At 44.8% G+C, this 19,839-nt stretch overlaps 1 protein-coding gene across 1 annotated transcript in view; it reads right to left on the bottom strand.

Moving 5' to 3' along the window:
• Positions 1-16,468: 16,468 nt before the first annotated feature.
• Positions 16,469-19,839, bottom strand: part of LOC119276183 (single myb histone 2-like) — a 6,989-nt gene continuing 3,618 nt past the window's right edge. Inside the window, exons 3-6 of the mRNA XM_037557193.1 lie at positions 17,787-17,871; positions 17,472-17,555; positions 17,031-17,360; positions 16,469-16,949 (exon numbers count right to left, since the gene is read on the bottom strand). Coding sequence (XP_037413090.1) covers positions 16,932-16,949; positions 17,031-17,360; positions 17,472-17,555; positions 17,787-17,871 — 517 coding nt within the window. The 3' untranslated portion in view covers positions 16,469-16,931. The remainder of the gene's footprint in view (positions 16,950-17,030; positions 17,361-17,471; positions 17,556-17,786; positions 17,872-19,839) is intronic.

Below are 19,839 nucleotides of genomic sequence, written 5' to 3'. Positions count from 1 at the left end.
GATCTTTTCCAAGGTAAAAGACTTCATATAGCAGAAGATGGGCACCGGAAGCTTGCCAGGGGACCCACGAGGCAGGGGGCGCGCCCCCCACCCTCGTGGCCAGGGTGTGGGCCCTCTCTGGTTGATTCTTTCTCTAGTATTTTTTATATATTCCAAAACGTGCCTCCGTGAAGTTTCAGGACTTTTGGAGTTGTGCAGAATATGTCTCTAATATTTGGTCCTTTTCCAGCCCAGAATTCCAACTGCTGGGATTCTCCCTCTTCATGTAAACCTTCTAAAATAAGAGAGAAAAGGCATAAGTACTGTGGCATAATGTGTAATAACATCCCATAATGCAATAAATATCGATGTAAAAGCATGATGAAAAATGGACGTATCAGTACCTTGCTCTGATACCAATTGAAAGTGCGTTAAGTCAACTAGAGGGGGGTGAATAGGCGATTTTTATGAATTCTTCACTGAGGAATTTCAAGGTGAGGAAATTCCTGAGCGAAGAACTACTTACAGCGGAATAAGTAATCATATGCATACATGAAATAACATAAACATGGATATCATGATGAAATGAAAACAGACACAAAGTACAGAAAGCGTAAGCATGGGATAAAACAGGATGAAGACAACCAGACTGAAGAAATTAAACTAAGGAAATTGAGAAAGTCTTCAGTCAAAGTCTTGAAACAGATATGAAGAAGCACACAACATAGTAATGAGGAAATGGAAGGGTTGAGGAAATAGAACCAGTTAGCTCGGTGAAGACAATGATTTGGTAGACCAGTTCCAACTGATGTGACAGTTGTACGTCTGGTTGGAGCGACTAGGTATTTAAACTTGAGGACACACAGTCCCGGACACACAGTCCTCACCGTATTCTCCTTGAGGTAAGGTCACACAGACCTCGCCCAATCACTCGTGGTAAGTCTTCAGGTGACTTCCAAACCTTCACAAACTCGGTCACTCGGTGATCCGCAATTTCCTCATTGATGCTCTAGACCATGATGCCAAACCATGTGGAAGATGCACAATCTTCAAAGGTAACAAGCATCGGATCCACACAGGAACAATTTCTTTAGTGATGCTCAATCACTTTGGGTTTGTAGGTGTTTCGGTTTGGGTTTTCCTCACTTGATGATTTTCGCTCAAAGTCCTCGGAGGATGGGATGCTCTCAATGACAAGTGTCAGTTTCTCACGGAGCAGCCAACCAGCTAGTGGTTGTAGGGGGCGGCTATTTATAGCCTAGGGAGCAGCCCGACATGATAAGACATAAATGCCCTTCAATGATATGACCGTTAGGTGGGTAGATATTTTGGGATAGCTGGCGCGTAGCACAGCAACAGTCGGAAATATGAGGCTCAAATTCCTCAGGGCTATCATGTTCCTCACTTGTAGGCAATCCGCACTGGCGAATTCCTAACTCTTTAGTCAGAAAAAATTCCTTAGAGACCAGAAGAACTTCGTCTCTGTCACTGAAGAAATTGACCGAACTGTAGGAGATTTCCAATGGCTTCACTCGAAGGAATTGGTAGGTGTAGGATTTTGAGATGAGCATCACTTGGAAACTTTTCCTTAGTTTTTCCTCGACCCCCTTTAACAGTACAATGTTTCCTATGACTCAAGAAAGAGAAAAAGAAACTACGAAAACAAAAGTCTTCACGCTTCATGTTCCTCGTATGAATAGCAAGTCTTTACGGTCACACCAATTTCTTCACTTTCAAAGTCTTCAGAAATCCAAAGTCTTCAGTCGAACACATTCATTTTTAGGGGTCGACTTTCTCTGTAAATATCAAACTCCTCATAGACTTATAGACATGTGTACACTCACAAACGCATTAGTCCCTTAACCTATAAGTCTTCAATACACCAAAATCACTAAGGGGCACTAGATGCACATACAAACTCCCACTTAAATAAACATCCCTCAAGTTATCTAAGTGATACATGATCCAAATCAACTAACCCATGTCTGATCATCACGTGAGATGGGGTAGTCATCAATGGTGAACATCTCTATGTTTATCATATCTACTATATGACTCATGTTCGACCTTTCGGTCTCCAGTGTTCTGAGACCATGTCTGTACATGCTAGGCTCGTCAAGTTTGACCCAAGTATTCTGCATGTGCAAAATTATCTTACACCCGTTATATGTGAATGTAGAGTTTATCACACCCGATCATCAGGTGATGTCTCGAAACGACGAACTGTAGCAATGGTGCATACTCAGGGAGAACACTTTTATCTTGAAATTAAGTGAAGGGATCATCTTATAATGCTACCGCCGTTCTAAGCAAAATAAGATGCATAAAGGATAAACATCACATGCAATCAAAATATGTGACATGATATGGCCATCATCATCTTGTGCTTTTGATCTCCATCTCCAATGCATCGTCATGATCTCCATCGTCACCGGCTCGACACCTTGATCTCCATCATAGCGTCGGGGTCGTCTCGCCAACTATTGCTTCCACAAGTATTGCTTCTACAACTATTGCTAACACATAGCGATAAAATAAAGCAATTACATGGCGCTTGCATTTCATACAAATAAAGAGACAACCCTAAGGCTCCAGTTGTCGATATTACAAAATATGATCATCTCATACATCAACATATATCACATCATATCTTGACCATATCACATCACAACATGCCGTGCAAAAAACAAGTTAGACGTCCTCTACTTTGTTATTGCAAGTTTTACGTGGATGCCATGGGCTTCTAGCAAGAACCATTCTTACCTACACATAAACCACAATGGTGATTCATCAAGTTTGTTGTTTTAACCTTCTTCAAGGACCGGCCATAGTCAAATTCGATTCAACTAAAGTAGGAGAAACATACACCCGTCGGCCACCTTTATGCAAAACTAGTTGCATGTCAGTCGGTGGAACCGGTCTCATGTGCGTGGACATGTAAGGTTGTTCCGGGCCGCTTCATCCCACAATACCGCCAAATCAAAATAAGAAGTTGGTGGTAAGCAGTATGACTATCACCGCCCACAACTCTTTGGGTTCTACTCGTGCATATCATCTACGCATAGACCTGGCTCGGATGCCACTGTTGGGAAACGTAGCATGTAATTTCAAAATAATTCTACGCACATGCAATGATCTATCCATGGAGATGCATAGCAACTAGGGGGAGAGTATGTCTATGTACCCTTGTAGACTGTAAGCGGAAGCGTTTAACAACACAGTTGATGTAGTCGACTTCTTCGCGCTCCAACCGATCAAGTACCAAACGTACGACACCTCTGCGCTCTGCACACGTTCAGCTCGGTGACGTCCTCCGCCTTCTTGATCCAGCAAGACAGCGAGGTAGTAGATGAGTTCCGGCATCACAACGGCATGGTGACAGTAATGGTGAAGTGATCTTCGCAGGGCTTCGCCTAAGCACTACGAAAATATGACTGAGGGTGTAAACGGTGGAGGGGGGCGCCGCACACGGCTAGGCAATTGTCTGTTGTGTTCTAGGCGCCCCCTTCCACATATATATAGGTGGGAGGGAGGGAGGAGCAGCCAAAGGAGGTGCCCAAGTAGGAGGAATCCTACTTGGGGTCGCTCCCAAGCCGCGCCCCCCTCTTTCCTTATTTGGAGTGCGGGCAAAGGCACGGGAGGGTGGCTCCCCCCCCCCCTTTTCCTTTCTCCCATGAGAGGGGAAGGCAGGAGGGGCTATCCCTCCCTCTTTTCCTTCCCTAGGGCTGGCCAAACAAGGGAGGGGCACAATAGCCCCCTTGTGGGCTGGTCTGTCCTCTCTTTTGGCCCATAAGGCCCATAACTTGCCAGGGGGTGCCCGGAACCCCTTCCGGTGACCCGATTCCTTCCCGCTACGTCCCGAAACACTTCCAGTGTCCAAATACCATCGTCCTATATATCAGTATTTACCTCTCGACCATTTCGAGACTCCTCGCCATGTCCGTGATCTCATTCGGGATTCCGAACAACATTCGGTCACCAAAACATATAGCTCATATAACACTATATCGTCAACGAACGTTAAGAGTGTGGACCCTACGGGTTCGAGAACTATGTAGACATGACTGAGACACCTCTCCGGTCAATAACCAATAGCGGAACCTGGATGCCCATATTGGATCCTACATATTCTACGAAGATCTTTATCGGTCGAACCGTTATGACAACATACGTAATTCCCTTTGTCCATCGGTATGTTACTTGCCCGAGATTTGATCGTCGGTATCTTCATACCTAGTTCAATATCGTTGCCGGCAAGTCTCTTTACTCGTTCTGTAATACATCACCTTGTGACTAACTCCTTAGTCATTTGCTTGCAAGCTTATTATGTGTATTACCGAGAGGGCCCAGAGATACTCCGATACTCGGACTGACAAATCCTAATCTTGATCTATGCCAACTCAACAAACACATTCGGAGATACCTGTAGAGCATCTTTATGATCACCTAGTTACGTTGTGACGTTTGATAGCACACAAGGTATTCCTCCGGTATCCGGGAGTTGCAGAATCTCATAGTCGAAGGAATATGTATTTGACATGAAGAAAGCAATAGCAATAAACTGAAAAATCATTATGCTAAGCTAACGGATGGGTCTTGTCCATCATATCATTCTCCTAATGATGTGATCCTATTATCAAATGACAACACATGTCTATTGTTAGGAAACCTTAACCATCTTTGATCAGTGAGCTAGTCTAGTGGAGGCTTACTAGGGACACGGTATTTGTTTATGTATTCACACATGTATTTAAGTTTCCGATCAATACAATTCTAGCATGAATAATAAACCTTTATCATGAATAAGGAAATATAATCATAACTATTTTATTATTGCCTCTAGGGCGTATTTCCATCAAGGTTGTCCATATATGCGGACGATGTTGCCATGTTCATCAAACCAACAAATATGGACTTGAGTTTTGTGCGGTCTGTGCTTGAGGCTCTTGGTGGTGCTTCGGGCCTACGAGTGAACTACCAAAGTCATTGGCTATTGTGATCAGCGGTGATAACGAGGATAAATCTAGAGTGGCTGCATTTCTTGAGTGCAATCTCGCAGATTTCCCTTGCAAGTACCTTGGTTTACAGCTTCTATAAAAAGCTTGACCAAGGCGAAGTGGAAACCCATGCTGGACAAGGTCTGGTTCTTTGTTCCAGCTTGGCAACGAGACCTCATAGAGAGGCCTGGCAGGCTCATCTTGGTGCAATCCATTATCTCGGCAAAGCCTATTCACCACCTTATGATTGTGGATGCCCCTGCTTGGGTGTTTGAGGAAATTACCAAGTGGATGAGATCGTTCTTTTGGGCTGGAAAGGATAAGGTGAATGGTGGTCAATGTCTAGTCGCATGGGATACAATATGCCAGCCCAAATGCTATGAAGGTTTAGGCATCAAGAACTTGAACTGGCTAGCACTGGCACTGAGAGTCCGGTGGGAGAGGCTAAAGCGCACTGAGCCAAACAGACCTTGGCAGGGATTGCATATAATCGAGGATCGGGACACACAGGAGCTCTTTGACAGCCTCGTACATATCGATGTTGGTGTGGGAGACAGGGTCCTTTTTTGGCGAGATCGATGGATACATGGATTTACATTTGCGGATATCGCCCCTCTACTGCAAGACACGATCCATGCGAGGGTGGCCAATGTACGGACGGTGCAACAAGCACTGATCAATGATAGATGGAGGGAGGACTACCAGGTTGCCTCTTTCATGGCCCAAATGCAGTTTGTTCACCTTTGCCATGCGATCACCATGGTGGACAGAAACCAGGAGCAACTGGATGAGTTTACTTGGATGTGCACTACGTCTGGACAGTACTCTGCTAGCGCGGTATATGCCAGCTTTTGCTCTGGCCTACTGAGGTCTCCTATGGGCGCGTGTGTGTGGAGGAGCTAGGCGCCGCTCAAGTGCAAGATCTTCGCTTGGCTGGCGATGTAGTATAGGTTGTGGACCTCTGATCGGCGCTCCCGGCATGGCCTGCAGGACGAGTCGTCCGCTTGTTACACGTGTTTGCAAGATGAGGACAATGTCGATCACATCTTGTCGAGATGCGGATATGCTCGTGACTCGTGAGGTATGGTTTCTTATTTGGGACACGATCCGCATCAACGTGCATGACCGGCTTCAATCGGATACGACACTTGAATGGTAGTTGAGAGAGAGAAGACACTTCCACAAGGCCAACAAGCGAGGGTTTGACACTTTGTTCATTGCGGTCATGTGGGCTCTTTGGAAGCAATGTAATGCTCACATCTTCAATAGAGTTGACCAACAAAAGGATGCTAGGGAGCTTGCCACTATGATTCTGGAGAAGTAGTTGAGTGGTGGCAAGTGGGTGGCGGCATTGGTGGTCTAATAACGTATTGTGAGGAATTAGCATAGGTGTGTTTCGTAGGTGTTTGAGTGGTGTTGTGTGTGCCCCATTTGTGTGCACTCGGGTTATACTTCTCGTAATTATGCTTTCTACCTTCTATAAAAATATGGTACGCCATTGGCGTACTTTTGAAAAAAACAATGTTGACGCAATTAACAATTTTCTGGATTAAAAATAATCCAGGAAATTTCAAAAAATAATATATACTTCAAAAATTCATAGAAATTCAACCGTAGCTCAAACGAAAATTATTTATATATGAAAAATGATCAAAAAAATATGAAGAATTTGTTTATGGCATTTCCATGCATGTTTGAACAACTTATACGCACTGAATTGTACAACTCACTAAATGGCATTTTAAATGCTTTATATGAATTGCATTTGAACCTTTGGTTCGAGTGAGCTTCATTCAATCTTGCTATTAGTTACATTAGCTCAAATCACAGCATATGTCCATGTCATGATCATGCTTCATATTGTTGCATTGCATGGCTTGTGTTCCCTCTTGTTTGCTGGTGTTGTTCCCTCTCATTAGACGTCGTTCCGACGTTGAGATCGATGACACCGATGAAGAGCTATACTATCTTCAGAAGTGCCAGGCAAGCAACCCCCCCCCTTGATCACTCTAATACCTGCTTTCTTTTACTGCATTAGGACAACAACGATTCAACTATTTCATGTTGCGGTAGTTGAACTCATTCCTCTGCATGACCTGTCTTTGCCATAGTAAATAGTTGAAACCCACTAGCATGAGTAGGAGTTGTTTGAGCCATGATGTGCCTACTAATTCATGCTTGCTTGTTATGCCTACTATGCTTAGAGTTGTGTTAGGTCTGTTTCATCAGGGATGGATTGGGATGGTGGTGAACATGTCCTACTGTTAAGATCTAAGTGTGTGAACACGATTTGGTAAAGGTAGTGATGAGAGGCCATTTAGGAGTACATGGTGGGTTATCTCATTGAAACCGTCCTCAGGAACTGAGTTATGTGTTTGTGATCCAAGACAGTTATTACCACACATTGGAATGCTTAAGTGCTCGTCTCGACTTATTAATCGCCTTGATCTCTGTCCAGGAGTTACAACTAGTCTCTGGTGTTTGTAGGATATGTGTTGGAGGCCATGTGTAGCGCTGACCCTAGGGGTGGGCTATGGTGCGGTATATACACCGTGGCATGATGTATCGAGGCACCGGTTTTGGTGGGCTCGGGAACCCTGCACCATCGTTTGGGGCCGTAGTGGAAACCTCGGCCGAACTTCCTTGCGGGTGAAACTCAAATAGGCGATAAACCTGGACTAGAGACTTATGTGGTTAGTCAGGTCGTGGCCGACACCCTCGTTGGGCTTCCGCTTGAAGGTTGCCGACTACATGTCGTGTAAATGGCGATAAGTGGTGAGAGCGTGTGTGAAGAAGTACACCCATGCAGGGTTAATGATCTATTCTGATAGCCGCGTCCATGGATATGGACTACTTGGAAAGCTTAGATTGTTCATAGACAAGTGAAATGGATACTCTAAAATGCACAAGATAAGTGTGAGTACTATGGATGGCCTTCTCGTAGGGAGACGGGAGCGGATCCATAGTGGTGTATTGATATGGTGAATATGTGGATTCGTGTGCAATCTTTCACCTCAAAGAAGATACTGATAGTCATAGTACAGGATAGTGATGTCTACTACACAACCTTCTTCTTGTAGACGTTGTTGGGCCTGCAAGTGCACAGGTTTGTACGACAGTAGCAAATTTCCCTCAAGTGGATGACCTAAGGTTTATCAATCCGTGGGAGGCATAGGATGAAGATGGTCTCTCTCAAACAACCCTGCAACCAAATAACAAAGGGACTCTTGTGTCCCCAACGCACCCAATACAATGGCAAATTGTATAGGTGCACTAGTTAGGCGAAGAGATGGTGATACAAGTGCAATATGGATGGTAGATCAAGGTATTTGTAATCTGAAAATATAAAAACAGCAAGGTAACTAATGATAAAAGTGAGCGTAAACGGTATTGCAATGGTAGGAAACAAGGCATAGGGTTCATACTTTCGCTAGTGCAAGTTCTCTCAACAATAATAACATAGATAGATCATATAACAATCCCTCAACATGCAACAACGAGTCACTCCAAAGCCACTAATAGCGGAGAACAAATGAATAGATTATGGTAGGGTACGAAACCACCTCAAAGTTATTCTTTCGGATCAATCTATTCAAGAGTTCATACTAGAATAACACCTTAAGACACAAATCAACCAAAACCCTAATGTCACCTAGATACTCCATTGTCACCTCAAGTATCCGTGGTCATGATTATACGATATGCATCACACAATCTCAGATTCATCCAACCAACACAAAGTACTTCAAAGAGTGCCCCAAAGTTTCTACCGGAGAGTCAAGACGAAAACGTGTGCCAACCCCTATGCATAGGTTCATGGGCGAAACCCGCAAGTTGATCACCAAAACATACATCAAGTGGCATGTGATATCCCATTGTCACCACAGATAAACACGGCAAGACATACATCAAGTGTTCTCAAATCCTTAAAGACTCAATCCGATAAGATAACTTCAAAGGGAAAACTCAATCCATTACAAGAGAGTAGAGGGGGAGAAACATCATAAGATCTAACTATAATAGCAAAGCTCGCGATACATCAAGATCGTTCCATAGAGAGAACACGAGAGAGAGAGAGATCAAACACATAGCTACTGGTACATACCCTCAGCCTCGAGGGTGAACTACTCCCTCCTCATCATGGATAGCGCCGAGATGATGAAGATGGCCACCAGTGATGGGTTCCCCCTCCGGCAGGGTGCCGGAATAGGCTCCCGAGAGGTTTTTGGTGGCTACACAGGCTTGCGGCGGCGGAACTCCCGATCTATCTTCGTTATCGATGTTTTTAGGGTACGTAGGCTTATATAGGCGAAAGAAGTCGGTCGGGGGAGCCTCGAGGGGCCCACGAGAGGGTAGGGCGCGCCTAGGGGGTGGGCACGCCCCCTGTCTCGTGGCTCCCTCGATGATCCCCTGGCTTGCACTCCAAGTCTCCTGGGTCATAATCTTCCAAAAAATCACGTTGCCGAAGGTTTCATTCCGTTTGGACTCCGTTTGATATTCCTTTTCTTCGAAATACTGAAACAGGCAATAAAACAGCAATATGGGTTGGGCCTCCGGTTAATAGGTTAGTCCCAAAAGTAATATAGAAGTGTATAATAAAGCCCATAATCATTCAAAACAGATAATAAAATAGCATGAATGCTTCATAAATTATAGATACGTTGGAGACGTATCAGATAGCCACTGAGTCAAAGTTGGCTTGCTGCACTTAAACCCCACCACCCCTTTTTCTTGATATTGATGCATATGTAGTTAGTTCTGATGCAAGTATTGCTGAGTACATTTGTACTCACGTTTGCTTAACTTATGTTTCGCGAAGGAGACTTCAGTGTCACTAGTAGTTCTACGTGGGCTTCGATGGTTAGCTTGGGAATCCTAGAAAGAGATCTGGCTCCTATGGAGGGTCTTGTAGATAGATAGGCTTCCTAGCCTTCTTTCTTTTCAGCGGTCTGTACTCAGACAGGTTTATGCTTCCGCTTGTTGCTTGTATGACTTTGTATGTTGGGTCATGAGACCCATGTTTGTAATATCATACAATGTATGGCTCTCTGGAGCCTTTCAAATGAATACTTGAGTCGTAGAGTTTTGTTGTGATGCCATGTTGTATTTACACATATCGAGCATATTGTATGTATGTTATTGAAATGCTTGGTATGTGTGGGATCTGACACCTAGTTGTTTATTCTTGGTAGCCTTCTTTATGGGAAAATGCCTCCTAGTGCTTCCACTGAGCCATGGTAGCTTGCTACTGCTCCGAAACACATGGATTGACCGGCATGTGTCCTTCTTTGCTCCTGTGTCTGTCCCTTCGGGGAAATGTCACGCTGTGTTTACCGAAGTCCTGATAGCTTGCTACAACCCAGTTATACTCGCTGCTGGCCGACACGTGCATTGATGGGTCATGTATGTCTGTCCCTATAAGTTTGTGCCACCTTGGGTTTACGACTAGTCATGTCGACCCAGGTTCTATGTCATATGGATGCTAGCGACACTATCATTTAAGTGAGGCAAAAGGTGCAAATGGTCCCAGCCTAGGTAAGGCTGCAGCCGTGGGGATACCGTGCATGAGGCCGCAAAGTAAGATGTGTACATGCTAGATCAGTATGACTTAGGATTGGGGTCCTGACATTAGTCCAGGACCGGTTCCAAAATTAACTAGCAGACTTGCCTGGCTACTGGATGACATGGTTGAGGTCGTCGGAGTCCAGAGGCCGGATGTAGGTGCCCTAAAAGTTAGCTTGGAAGGCATCTTTGAGGTCTTCCTAGCTTCCGATAGAGTTTTCGGGCAAGCTATTTAGCCAATGCCTCGTCGGTCCTTTAAGTTTTAACGACAAATATTTGATGGTGTGGAGATCGTCTCCTTGGGCCATATGAATGCGTAAACCACATGGCCGGGTCGGTCGTTCCATCATATTGTTCAATATTAATGGGTTTAAACCCTTCTGAGAACTGATGTTGCATGACATCGCCCGTGAAACACATGGGGTGAGCAGCTCCTCTGATACGAGGTGCGGCTTGTCAGACATCTGTTCTTGTCCGAGTATCCATATTATCCCAAGCCCTCCGATGTTTATCGAGCCATGCCTTGTATCCTACCTATCCAGCAGGCGTATGCCCTCTAGAACCATAGATGGATCATGATGGGGCAGGCTTTGTGGTCAATTTTTCCCGCAAATCATATGGCCTGGTAGGTGGGATTGTAGGAGGATCTCGAAGTCCTCCCTTTGGCCTGTCCCGTCCCCAAGGAGGGCGGTCGGCTGATTAGCTTGATTGTGCTTCGAGAGCAGAATGTCATCCACTTTGTCATCAAAGCGGGAAGCAGACGCCGACGTGGGTAGGATCTAGCTTGGTGGGCGAGTCTCTGCTCGAGGTCTTGCTTGGCTCTGAGTACTTCAACCCACTTATCATTTAGCACGTCTTGATCGGCTTGAAGCTACTGGCATTGCTTTTTTATACTTCGGGCTATGGTAATGAGCCGCCGTCAAAAAAATTCCGTTGAGGGGTTCTTCGGGGACGTGAATTCATCGGGTTCGAGACTGATGTCCTCCTCGGATTCAGGCATGCAACTTCTATCCTCAGGATCATCGTTTTCGGCCATCCCTGTGGTGATGTCGATCGGACCGGATGTGACACCATCGTCATTGTCCTAGTCCTCGGTGCCGTCCAGAGTGGCATTGTTATCAATGGCGTCATTGTTGTTGTTGCTTGCCTTGCCCTTACCATGGCCTTTAGACGCTTCCGCCTCCTTTGGCGCTAGGGGGGATCTTTGTCTTCCTCCTCCTCGTCATCCTTGGGGGTATCAACCATGTAGACATCATAGGTGGAGGTTACCGCCCAGCGGCCAATGTGTAGGTAGCAATGGGCGATGCAACACCATGTGTACCCTTGACATCTTCATCCATGTCAATTGCCTCTTCAGAGATGTAGTCCAATACGTCAGTTAAATCTTCGACCATAGAGACTAGGTGGGTAGTGGGTGGGATGTAAGTTTCCCTATCATAGGCTTTACATAGGATTTGATCATGGACCGAGGATTGCCCGTCCAAAATCCCAAGGTTCTGGATTTGATGTAGCATCTCGTTCAACAGTGAGAGGTCTGCCAGGCCGATCTCCTAGCAATAGGCGAGGCTAACCCGTAGTATGCTCGGCGGGCCCTATGACTCATCCTCGGAGCGCGGGTCGGCCAGGGTTGACTCCTGGGCCAGCAACTGGGTGACCGGATTTGGACTCAGAGTTGATTCGGTTGTGAGACCTGATCCGAGGTCTGGGTCCATGGTTGGATCCGGGGTTAAGACCACGGTATCCGTGGAGGGCCCAAGCTGATTTGACACCCAACTTGAAAAAGCAAGATCATCGCTGGAATCGGCAGTGTATTCCAAGCTCCCAAATCTAATTATTTGACCTGTGGCGAAACTTTTGACTCGGCTGAGGTGACCGGTCGAATCAGCGTGCATGACAATGCTGCCAAACATGAAAAACTGGCCAGGTCCCCGCAGCCGATGTTATCGTTGATCTAAAGATGAGCATTGATTCTTTGCGACCAAACAGTTGGACCTGTATGGGCTACCAACGCCGGTGCAAAAATTGGTGGATCTCGGGTAGGGGTTCCCGAGCTGTGAGTCTAGGAGCAATGGTAAAAGTAGACGAGGGAGACAATGTTTTACCCAGGTTCGGACCCTCTCAAAGAGGTAAAACCCTACGTCCCGCTTGGTTTGTATTGATCCGATGGTGCACAGAATATAGGATGATCTACCTCGAGATGGGATGATTGTGTTCTAAACCCTAAGGCTTATGTTCGTGCCTCCAAAGACTAACCCCTCAGCTTATATAGGCACCGGGAATACCTAGGTTACAGATATGATCGGTTGCCAAGTCGGAATAAACATGCTGGCTACTAGAACTCTCCTTGAGGTGCACGCCTAGTCTTTGGAAGTTTCCATCTTGCTCACGCCAAGGGCCACGGCTTCGATAATCCCTTCTCAAGTGATCGGTGGGCCATTAGGTCGGCCCATAGATGACTGGTTGTACAAGTTAGCACCCCTTAGTCCACGACACCTTAGTTCGTGGAATGGGTGGGGGCATATATAGGTAGCACAAAAAATCTAACTGTTACAAACCTTTATGCACTACCCGGTGGGACCTGATGTAAACACTCGGTGAGACCAATTAGTACAAAAGGTTTGAACTTTAGGCTTTTCGATGAGACGGATGGAACAGCTCGGTGAGACTGATGAGTGATGACCTAATCACTTTCCACACTTCAGTGAGACCAATTGAAACTACTCGAAAATTCTGAGATGAAACCGATAGGTGATACGTCTCCAACATACCTATAATGTTTTATTGTTTCATGCTATTATATCATCAATCTTGGATGCTTTATATGCTTTATTATGTTATTATTTTTATCATTTTTCGGTACTAACCTATTAACTCAGTACTCAGTGTCAGTTATTGTTTTTTTACTTGTTTTTAGCTTTTTAGAAAATCAATACCAAATGAAGACCAAACACGATGAAACTTTACGGTGATTTTTTCCGGACTAGAAGGGGCACTAGAATGTTCGGGAGGAGGTCAAAAGATGTACGGGAGAGCGGCGAGCTCACCTGGCACGCCCTCCTAAGCTCATGGGTCCCACACAGCTCCGTTTGACCTAATTCCACCTCTATAAATTCCCAAATATTCCCAAACCAACACAGAGCCACCCGAAACACTTTTTCCGCCGCCGCAACCTTCTGTTCTTCCGTGATCCCATCAGGAGGCCTTTCCCGCTACTCTACCGGAGGAGGAATCGATCATGGAGGGCTTCTACATCATCCTTGTTGTCTTCCGATGATGCGTGAGTAGTTCACCACAGACCTATGGATCCATAGCTAGTAGCTAGATGACTTCTTCTCTCTATTTGATCTTCAATACCATGTTCTCGTCGATCTTCTTGGAGTTCTATCCGATATAATCTTCTTTTGCGTTGGGATCCGATGAATTGTGGGTTTATGATCAGATTATTTATTGAAAGTAGTTGACTCTTTTTTGAACTGTATTATGCATGATTATTATAGCTTTGTATTTCTCTCTGATCTATCCATTTGGTTTGGCCAACTAGATTGATTTATCTTCAGTAGGAGAGGTGCTTTGTGATTGGTTCAATCTTGCGGTGTCCTCACCCAGTGGCGGAAAGGGTAGCGAGGCACGTATTTGTATTGTTTCCATTAAGGGAAAAACAATGGGGTTTATTCATATTGCTTGAGTTTACTTTGTCTACATCATGTCATCATACTTCATGCATTACTCTGTTTGTTATGAACTTAACACGTAGGGAGGCCGTAGAAGCGCTCTCGACGTGGAGTAATATAGTAGTAGATGTAGAGTCGTTTCAGTCTACTTGTCACGGACGTGATGCCTACATACATGATCATTGCCATGAATAACGTCATAACTATGTGTTTTCTATCAATTTCCCAACAATAATTTGTCTGCCCACGGTATGCTATTGTTTTGAGACAGAAGGCTCTAGTGAAAACTATGGCACTGGGTCTACTTTAATCATATGGCTAAAAACAAAAATACATTGTTGTAATTTATTTACTTTTATTTTTATCTATCGATCACTATCAGAATTAATCCTTGCAAGTAACGAGTTCAACGGGATTGACAACCCTCTTGCCCACATTGGGTGCAAGTATTTGCTTTTGTGTGTGTTCGCGTTGTTCACTAGGACTTGTGTGATTCTCCTATTGGTTTGATAACCTTGGTTTTCACTGAGGGAAATACTTATCAGCTACTATATTGCTTCACCCTTCCTCTTCGGGGAAAATCCCAACGCAGCTCACGAATAGAAATAGGCGACATAAGGTTGGCAAGTGCTCTTCGGTGAGGTTGAATGGTCATCTCAGTGAGACTGAGTTGCTAGGGTTTAGGCAGTGACTATGTCAAGTGTAACTCGGTGGATCCGGGTAGGTGTGTTTTGGTGGGACTGAGTTTGACTTTAGGGTTTAGGACATAGTTGAATGTGATAGTGTGGCTGAGGATTTTGGAGCAATATCTCTAAGCACTTGAGCACTTAGTCCATGATCAAAACCTCGGTCATTTAACAAAAAATGTAGAGTCTTGAAGCTTTGCCAATGTTTGTCCTTTTCATTTCGAGGAGTTCACATTCACATCCCATTGCCATACCTAATTGAACTTTCCTGAAATATTCTTTGAGTATACATTAGTTCAATGATGTATATGTTGTTATGAATCAGCAAGACCACCCGGCGATTAGTTGCGCTTTCAATAGCCATTACAGTCGAGCAGGTGAAAAGCAAATTGAAAGAATGAAAGTGTCGGATAGTAAACAACGACGCGGGAGCTTCTCCAGGCCATCCGATGAAGGATCGACGGTCTACAGAACCTGACATTTGTTGCTTTGCTCCATCTCGTAGGAATTTGTCCTGCCCTATAGTTTCTCTTCTCTCTGATTTTAAGTTTCAGGGTTTTGTTCTTCATGTTGCAAGATGCTATTGAGCTCAAATTGCATGTCCTTGGATTTACTCTCATTCCTATAAGACCATAGGAAGATTAGACTTGCATCATACATGACTGGAAGCTTTTGATCTTTTGGTGAACGGCGCATCGACAAGCCGCTTCATGATATAAGTCTACATACAGCAGGACCCTTCCCCTATTCTCAATGAAACTGGAGCTCTCCAGCTTGTTGTGGCTGATGTGAATCAGCTTAATTTACAGGAAGTTTTAATTTGTAGAAAGTCATGTTTTACATGGACAATTTGACACAGCATCACGGCTTCTGATCTAGATGGCTCATCAGGCAGCATCTTGCTCATTTCTTCAGCTACATAGTGCAGATTTCTTCGGTTATTTTAGGTCTAGCCTGCTATGGTGCTCATCAGGTCCTTACTTCCAATGTGGAACTTGTCTTTAGATGTTTCGGTCAAGCTCATAGGCCATTTAGTTGTCTTTCTTGCAACATCTGTTATTGCTTAATTGCCCAGGAGTTGTAATCTTTGTTGTATGATGTACTTGAGCTTGATTAGAAATGAACTTGGCGCCTTGAGTGCCTCTTCTTTGTTAAAAAAAGGATCGATGAACAAGAGGAAATCAAGTCGGCGAACCCTTGAAAGGAGAGCCATAGGATGACCGATCAACGGCTCTTTAGAGTAAGAAACGAGCAGTTGAAAGACTTTGACAACTCCCTAAAATAGGTAGTTAGGTGCCATATCCTTTTTTAACGAGCAAGGTATTATAGCTCTAAAATATCACTGCTAGGTCGTGTTAACTGCTTAAATCACTGCACTTTGTAACAGCATCATTGGACAGGTTGATTCGTACATGCAAAGGAGCTGCAGAGGAACAGATATGAAGAGCGCAGAATAAATCCTGAAGAAAATGCAAGTTACATATGGTGAGTAGAACGGGATGTGCTCTTACTCAAAAGAATGTTCTTCGAAATCGGATGCAGAGGGCACACATCCACTGCATATATATTATCATCATGCTAAACCACTGTAATCAGCTCAACATATCTGAGAAATATCTTGCCACAGCAACTTTCGCTATAATTCTATTTCATGACATCACTTGAACTAAGGAGAATGGACTAGAGTTTAATTACAAATAAACACATGTTCAGAAGAAAAAAGGATGAAAATTGAATACTACTTTCCTGTTCGCTCCTGTTATTGCGTCATTGACTGGCTAACACAACACAGCGCCAATTGCATGATATATTTATCTAAGAAGATGCTACTAGATAACATCATCTGAAGGGTGAGCCAGGGTTTAGGACCAACAGCAAGATGTTGAAAACCCCTGCCCTTCATTGAAACATTTTGATCTATAAGGCTATACAAGAAACTCATGTATCGACAAAAGCTTTGCGGCACAACACAAGCATTGTCTCATACAAACTTCTGCTCACTGAAGCCAAATGCACGGCACGGCTAGTAGAGAAGATCAGCAAGCTCGAAGAATCTGCATTTAATGAGTTTAGTAAGTTATAGAATGTGCATTTGGTAGAGAATATTCTGAAAACAAAAAATATGCTCAATGTACCGCAGAGGCAGCATTTTTGTTTTGCACAGTCAACATGACGGCATCGAGAAAAGCCTTTGCAGCTTCAGCCTCAGCTTCTGCAGCTTCTGCAGCCCTTGCTGCTTCTTCAGCCTCCGCATTGGCAACTTCTGCCTCAGCAACTGCCTTGGCAGCAAATGCTGCTGCCTCTTCCTTATTCATGTGTGTCATCATATCCAGTTCAGCATCCACTTGAGGCTTAGTTAGTTGTCTAATACAAATATTTTGTTTGTCGTCTTCTGTTGAGTGCACCTTGGTGCTCCTTCCACCTAACGAGACTGAACTCGGTGCAATTCTGTATTTTTGGTTGGACTGTAATAAAACCATGATTAAAATAGAAGCAACTAAAATGTGCATTTCTATTGTAGTTCGATACATGATAGACCACATATTCCCGCACGAGTGCATGCAAAGTCAAAGTACCTTCATCAATTTTCCAGTAGCAACCAGTGCCTTCAATTTTGTTGATAGTAAGCGTTGAAAATCAGCAGGTGGCCAGTATTGCTCCTACATACAGAGACAAGTCTTATTAGAGTCATCTGCAAAATCACTAAAGATTGCTTCAGAGAAGTCTCGGATTCCCATGAAGAACAAGATAAACATTTCGGTAAAAGCAAATAACAAAAGAAAGGAAATATTGACTGTCGGGATAAATTTGAGGTACCTCAAAACTCAAGCAAATAGTATCGATCAAGGAAATAAAAGAAGATATTAGAGAGTGGCGATCATTACAATTACCTCAATGTATGAAGCGATGGCCGTTTTATTTGATCCGGAAGACTCCTTAAGCTTCTTTATAGCTTCCAATATGAGATCATCAAGCCTACGACCAAACATTTTGGAATAATGTTAAGAATGCTCAGAGGCGGTACTCACATAAAGTGAAAAATGGCTAATAAGCAATATTTGGATGGTTTCCTCAACTTGAAGCATTACATCAGTTCAGTATCAATAAAAAAAGGTTAACTGGATAGATGCCATTGCAATTTTCACGTATTCAAAAAATGTCACTAAATTTCCATCTTTTGAAAAATGCCACCGGACCTTCCAAATACTCCCTCCGAGGCTCCGATTCTTTTTTCTCTGTGCATAAGAACCAGCCCGCATACCAAGGAGGCAATAGCTGGGCTTTTTTTAGACTGTTTTGCCCCTGCTTTGATGGCAAGGAAACTGACATGCAATAAATTCACTAGCGAATGGATTGGCCCTTCTCTGCATGTGCCCCTGGCCCGCTTTGCATGCCGCTGGATTGCCCACTAGTTTCTCTCTAAACATGCAACGGATTGGCTCATGCATGCAGCGGATTAGACGGGGAAAAGCGGAATAGAGGGGCAGCATGGGAAGAGAGGGCTAAAAGAAGGGAACACGCAGACTATTGCGCAAAAAACTGAGAAAACTTATACGCAGACAAAATAGAAACAGAGGGAGTACATCTATAGATGCTACTATAGCCACTTAAGGCCAAGTTTTATCAAATAATAGAGGCTGTATTTGTTCCATATTTTCTCATGGACACAAATGCCCACACCCCATCAGCTCAAAAGAAGAAGAAAAACTAAATAACTTCCCACTCTCTCTGTTCTTCTGCCGCCGGCACCCCATTGCGTCTCTTCGGGTGCCGCCGCCCTCCCGACCTCCTTTCTAGTACTTCCGCCAATCTCGTGATGTGATGATCGTTTAGTTCTTCGCTCAGAGGATGTTCACCTCGACAGTACCGGAGAAGGACGACTTCGGGTTGGGCTCCTCGACCATCTAGGGCAGCACGAAGAGGCTCCTACAGGCAGCACAGCACGCACTTCCATGGTCTCCATGTCCCTCAGGTAGAGGCACTGTGCTGCCGAGGCAGCCTGCATCCTCACCTCGTCGGAGTCGGTAGGATCCAGTAGGCAATGCCCGACAACCCCAACGCCGGCTGGAATAGCTCCCACGACAGCGGCTCCAGCAATGAGCCAATGATGTTGGCGCGACGCATGGCGCCGTGCGGCTCCGGCGTGGGGGCAAGCTTAGCAACGTCAGGCTCAGGATTGGCAGCGGCCTTGGTCAGCTTGGCTGCAGGCGCCACCTCCACCGCCTTGAGAGCGTCGTGGTACACACCGGGGCAGCATCGTGGTCTTGGGCTCCCCAGGCCCTGCTACACCACGGCTTGCGTGTAGGGGGTGAGGATAACAACCTCGAAGGCTCGAACTCGATAAGCAGCTTCCGGGAGACGGCGTGGGACATGTACAAGCCCGTGGGGACCAGGACGAAGCGTACCACCGCGAGCTGGAGTGTCAGGAGGCTAGACTGGAAGGTGTCGTAAAGCCAGCCGTAGTTGTGGCCAGCGTTTGAGGCTTTCAGCCCACAAAACCGAGGCATCCTATGATGACATTGGCGACGTTGTCATCGTGGAGGAGTGCGGAACAGGTCATGCTTCTGGGTGCGAACTGCGGGAAGCTGCGGGAGAAGAGAAGCGGGCAGCACATCGATTCGTGTCAGGCTGATGGGGCGAGGACATTTGTGTCCTTGGAACAGACAAAACAAAATAGGGGTACGGTATTTGACCGTATATGTGCTTAAGTGGCTATAATGGCATATGTAGATGCATTGAAAGTCCTGATGGTTTTTCCAATACGTGAAAATTGCAGTGGCATAATAATATGCAAAGAACTTAACTGTGCAAAGATATTGATTCTTCATAGCAAATCAACTTAAACATAGCAGTGAATTGCACAATGTACAGAGTACTGTCATCATGTGGTTAAATGTACAATACTAAAATTTAAAAAAAATACAATACTGCCTGAGTTTCTTA

Source organism: Triticum dicoccoides, chromosome 3B (genome assembly GCF_002162155.2).
Source record: "Triticum dicoccoides isolate Atlit2015 ecotype Zavitan chromosome 3B, WEW_v2.0, whole genome shotgun sequence".
NCBI classification, from domain to species: Eukaryota; Viridiplantae; Streptophyta; class Magnoliopsida; order Poales; family Poaceae; genus Triticum; species Triticum dicoccoides.
The sequence above is the reverse complement of the archived record's forward strand: the minus strand, read 5'-3'. Positions and strand labels throughout refer to the sequence as shown.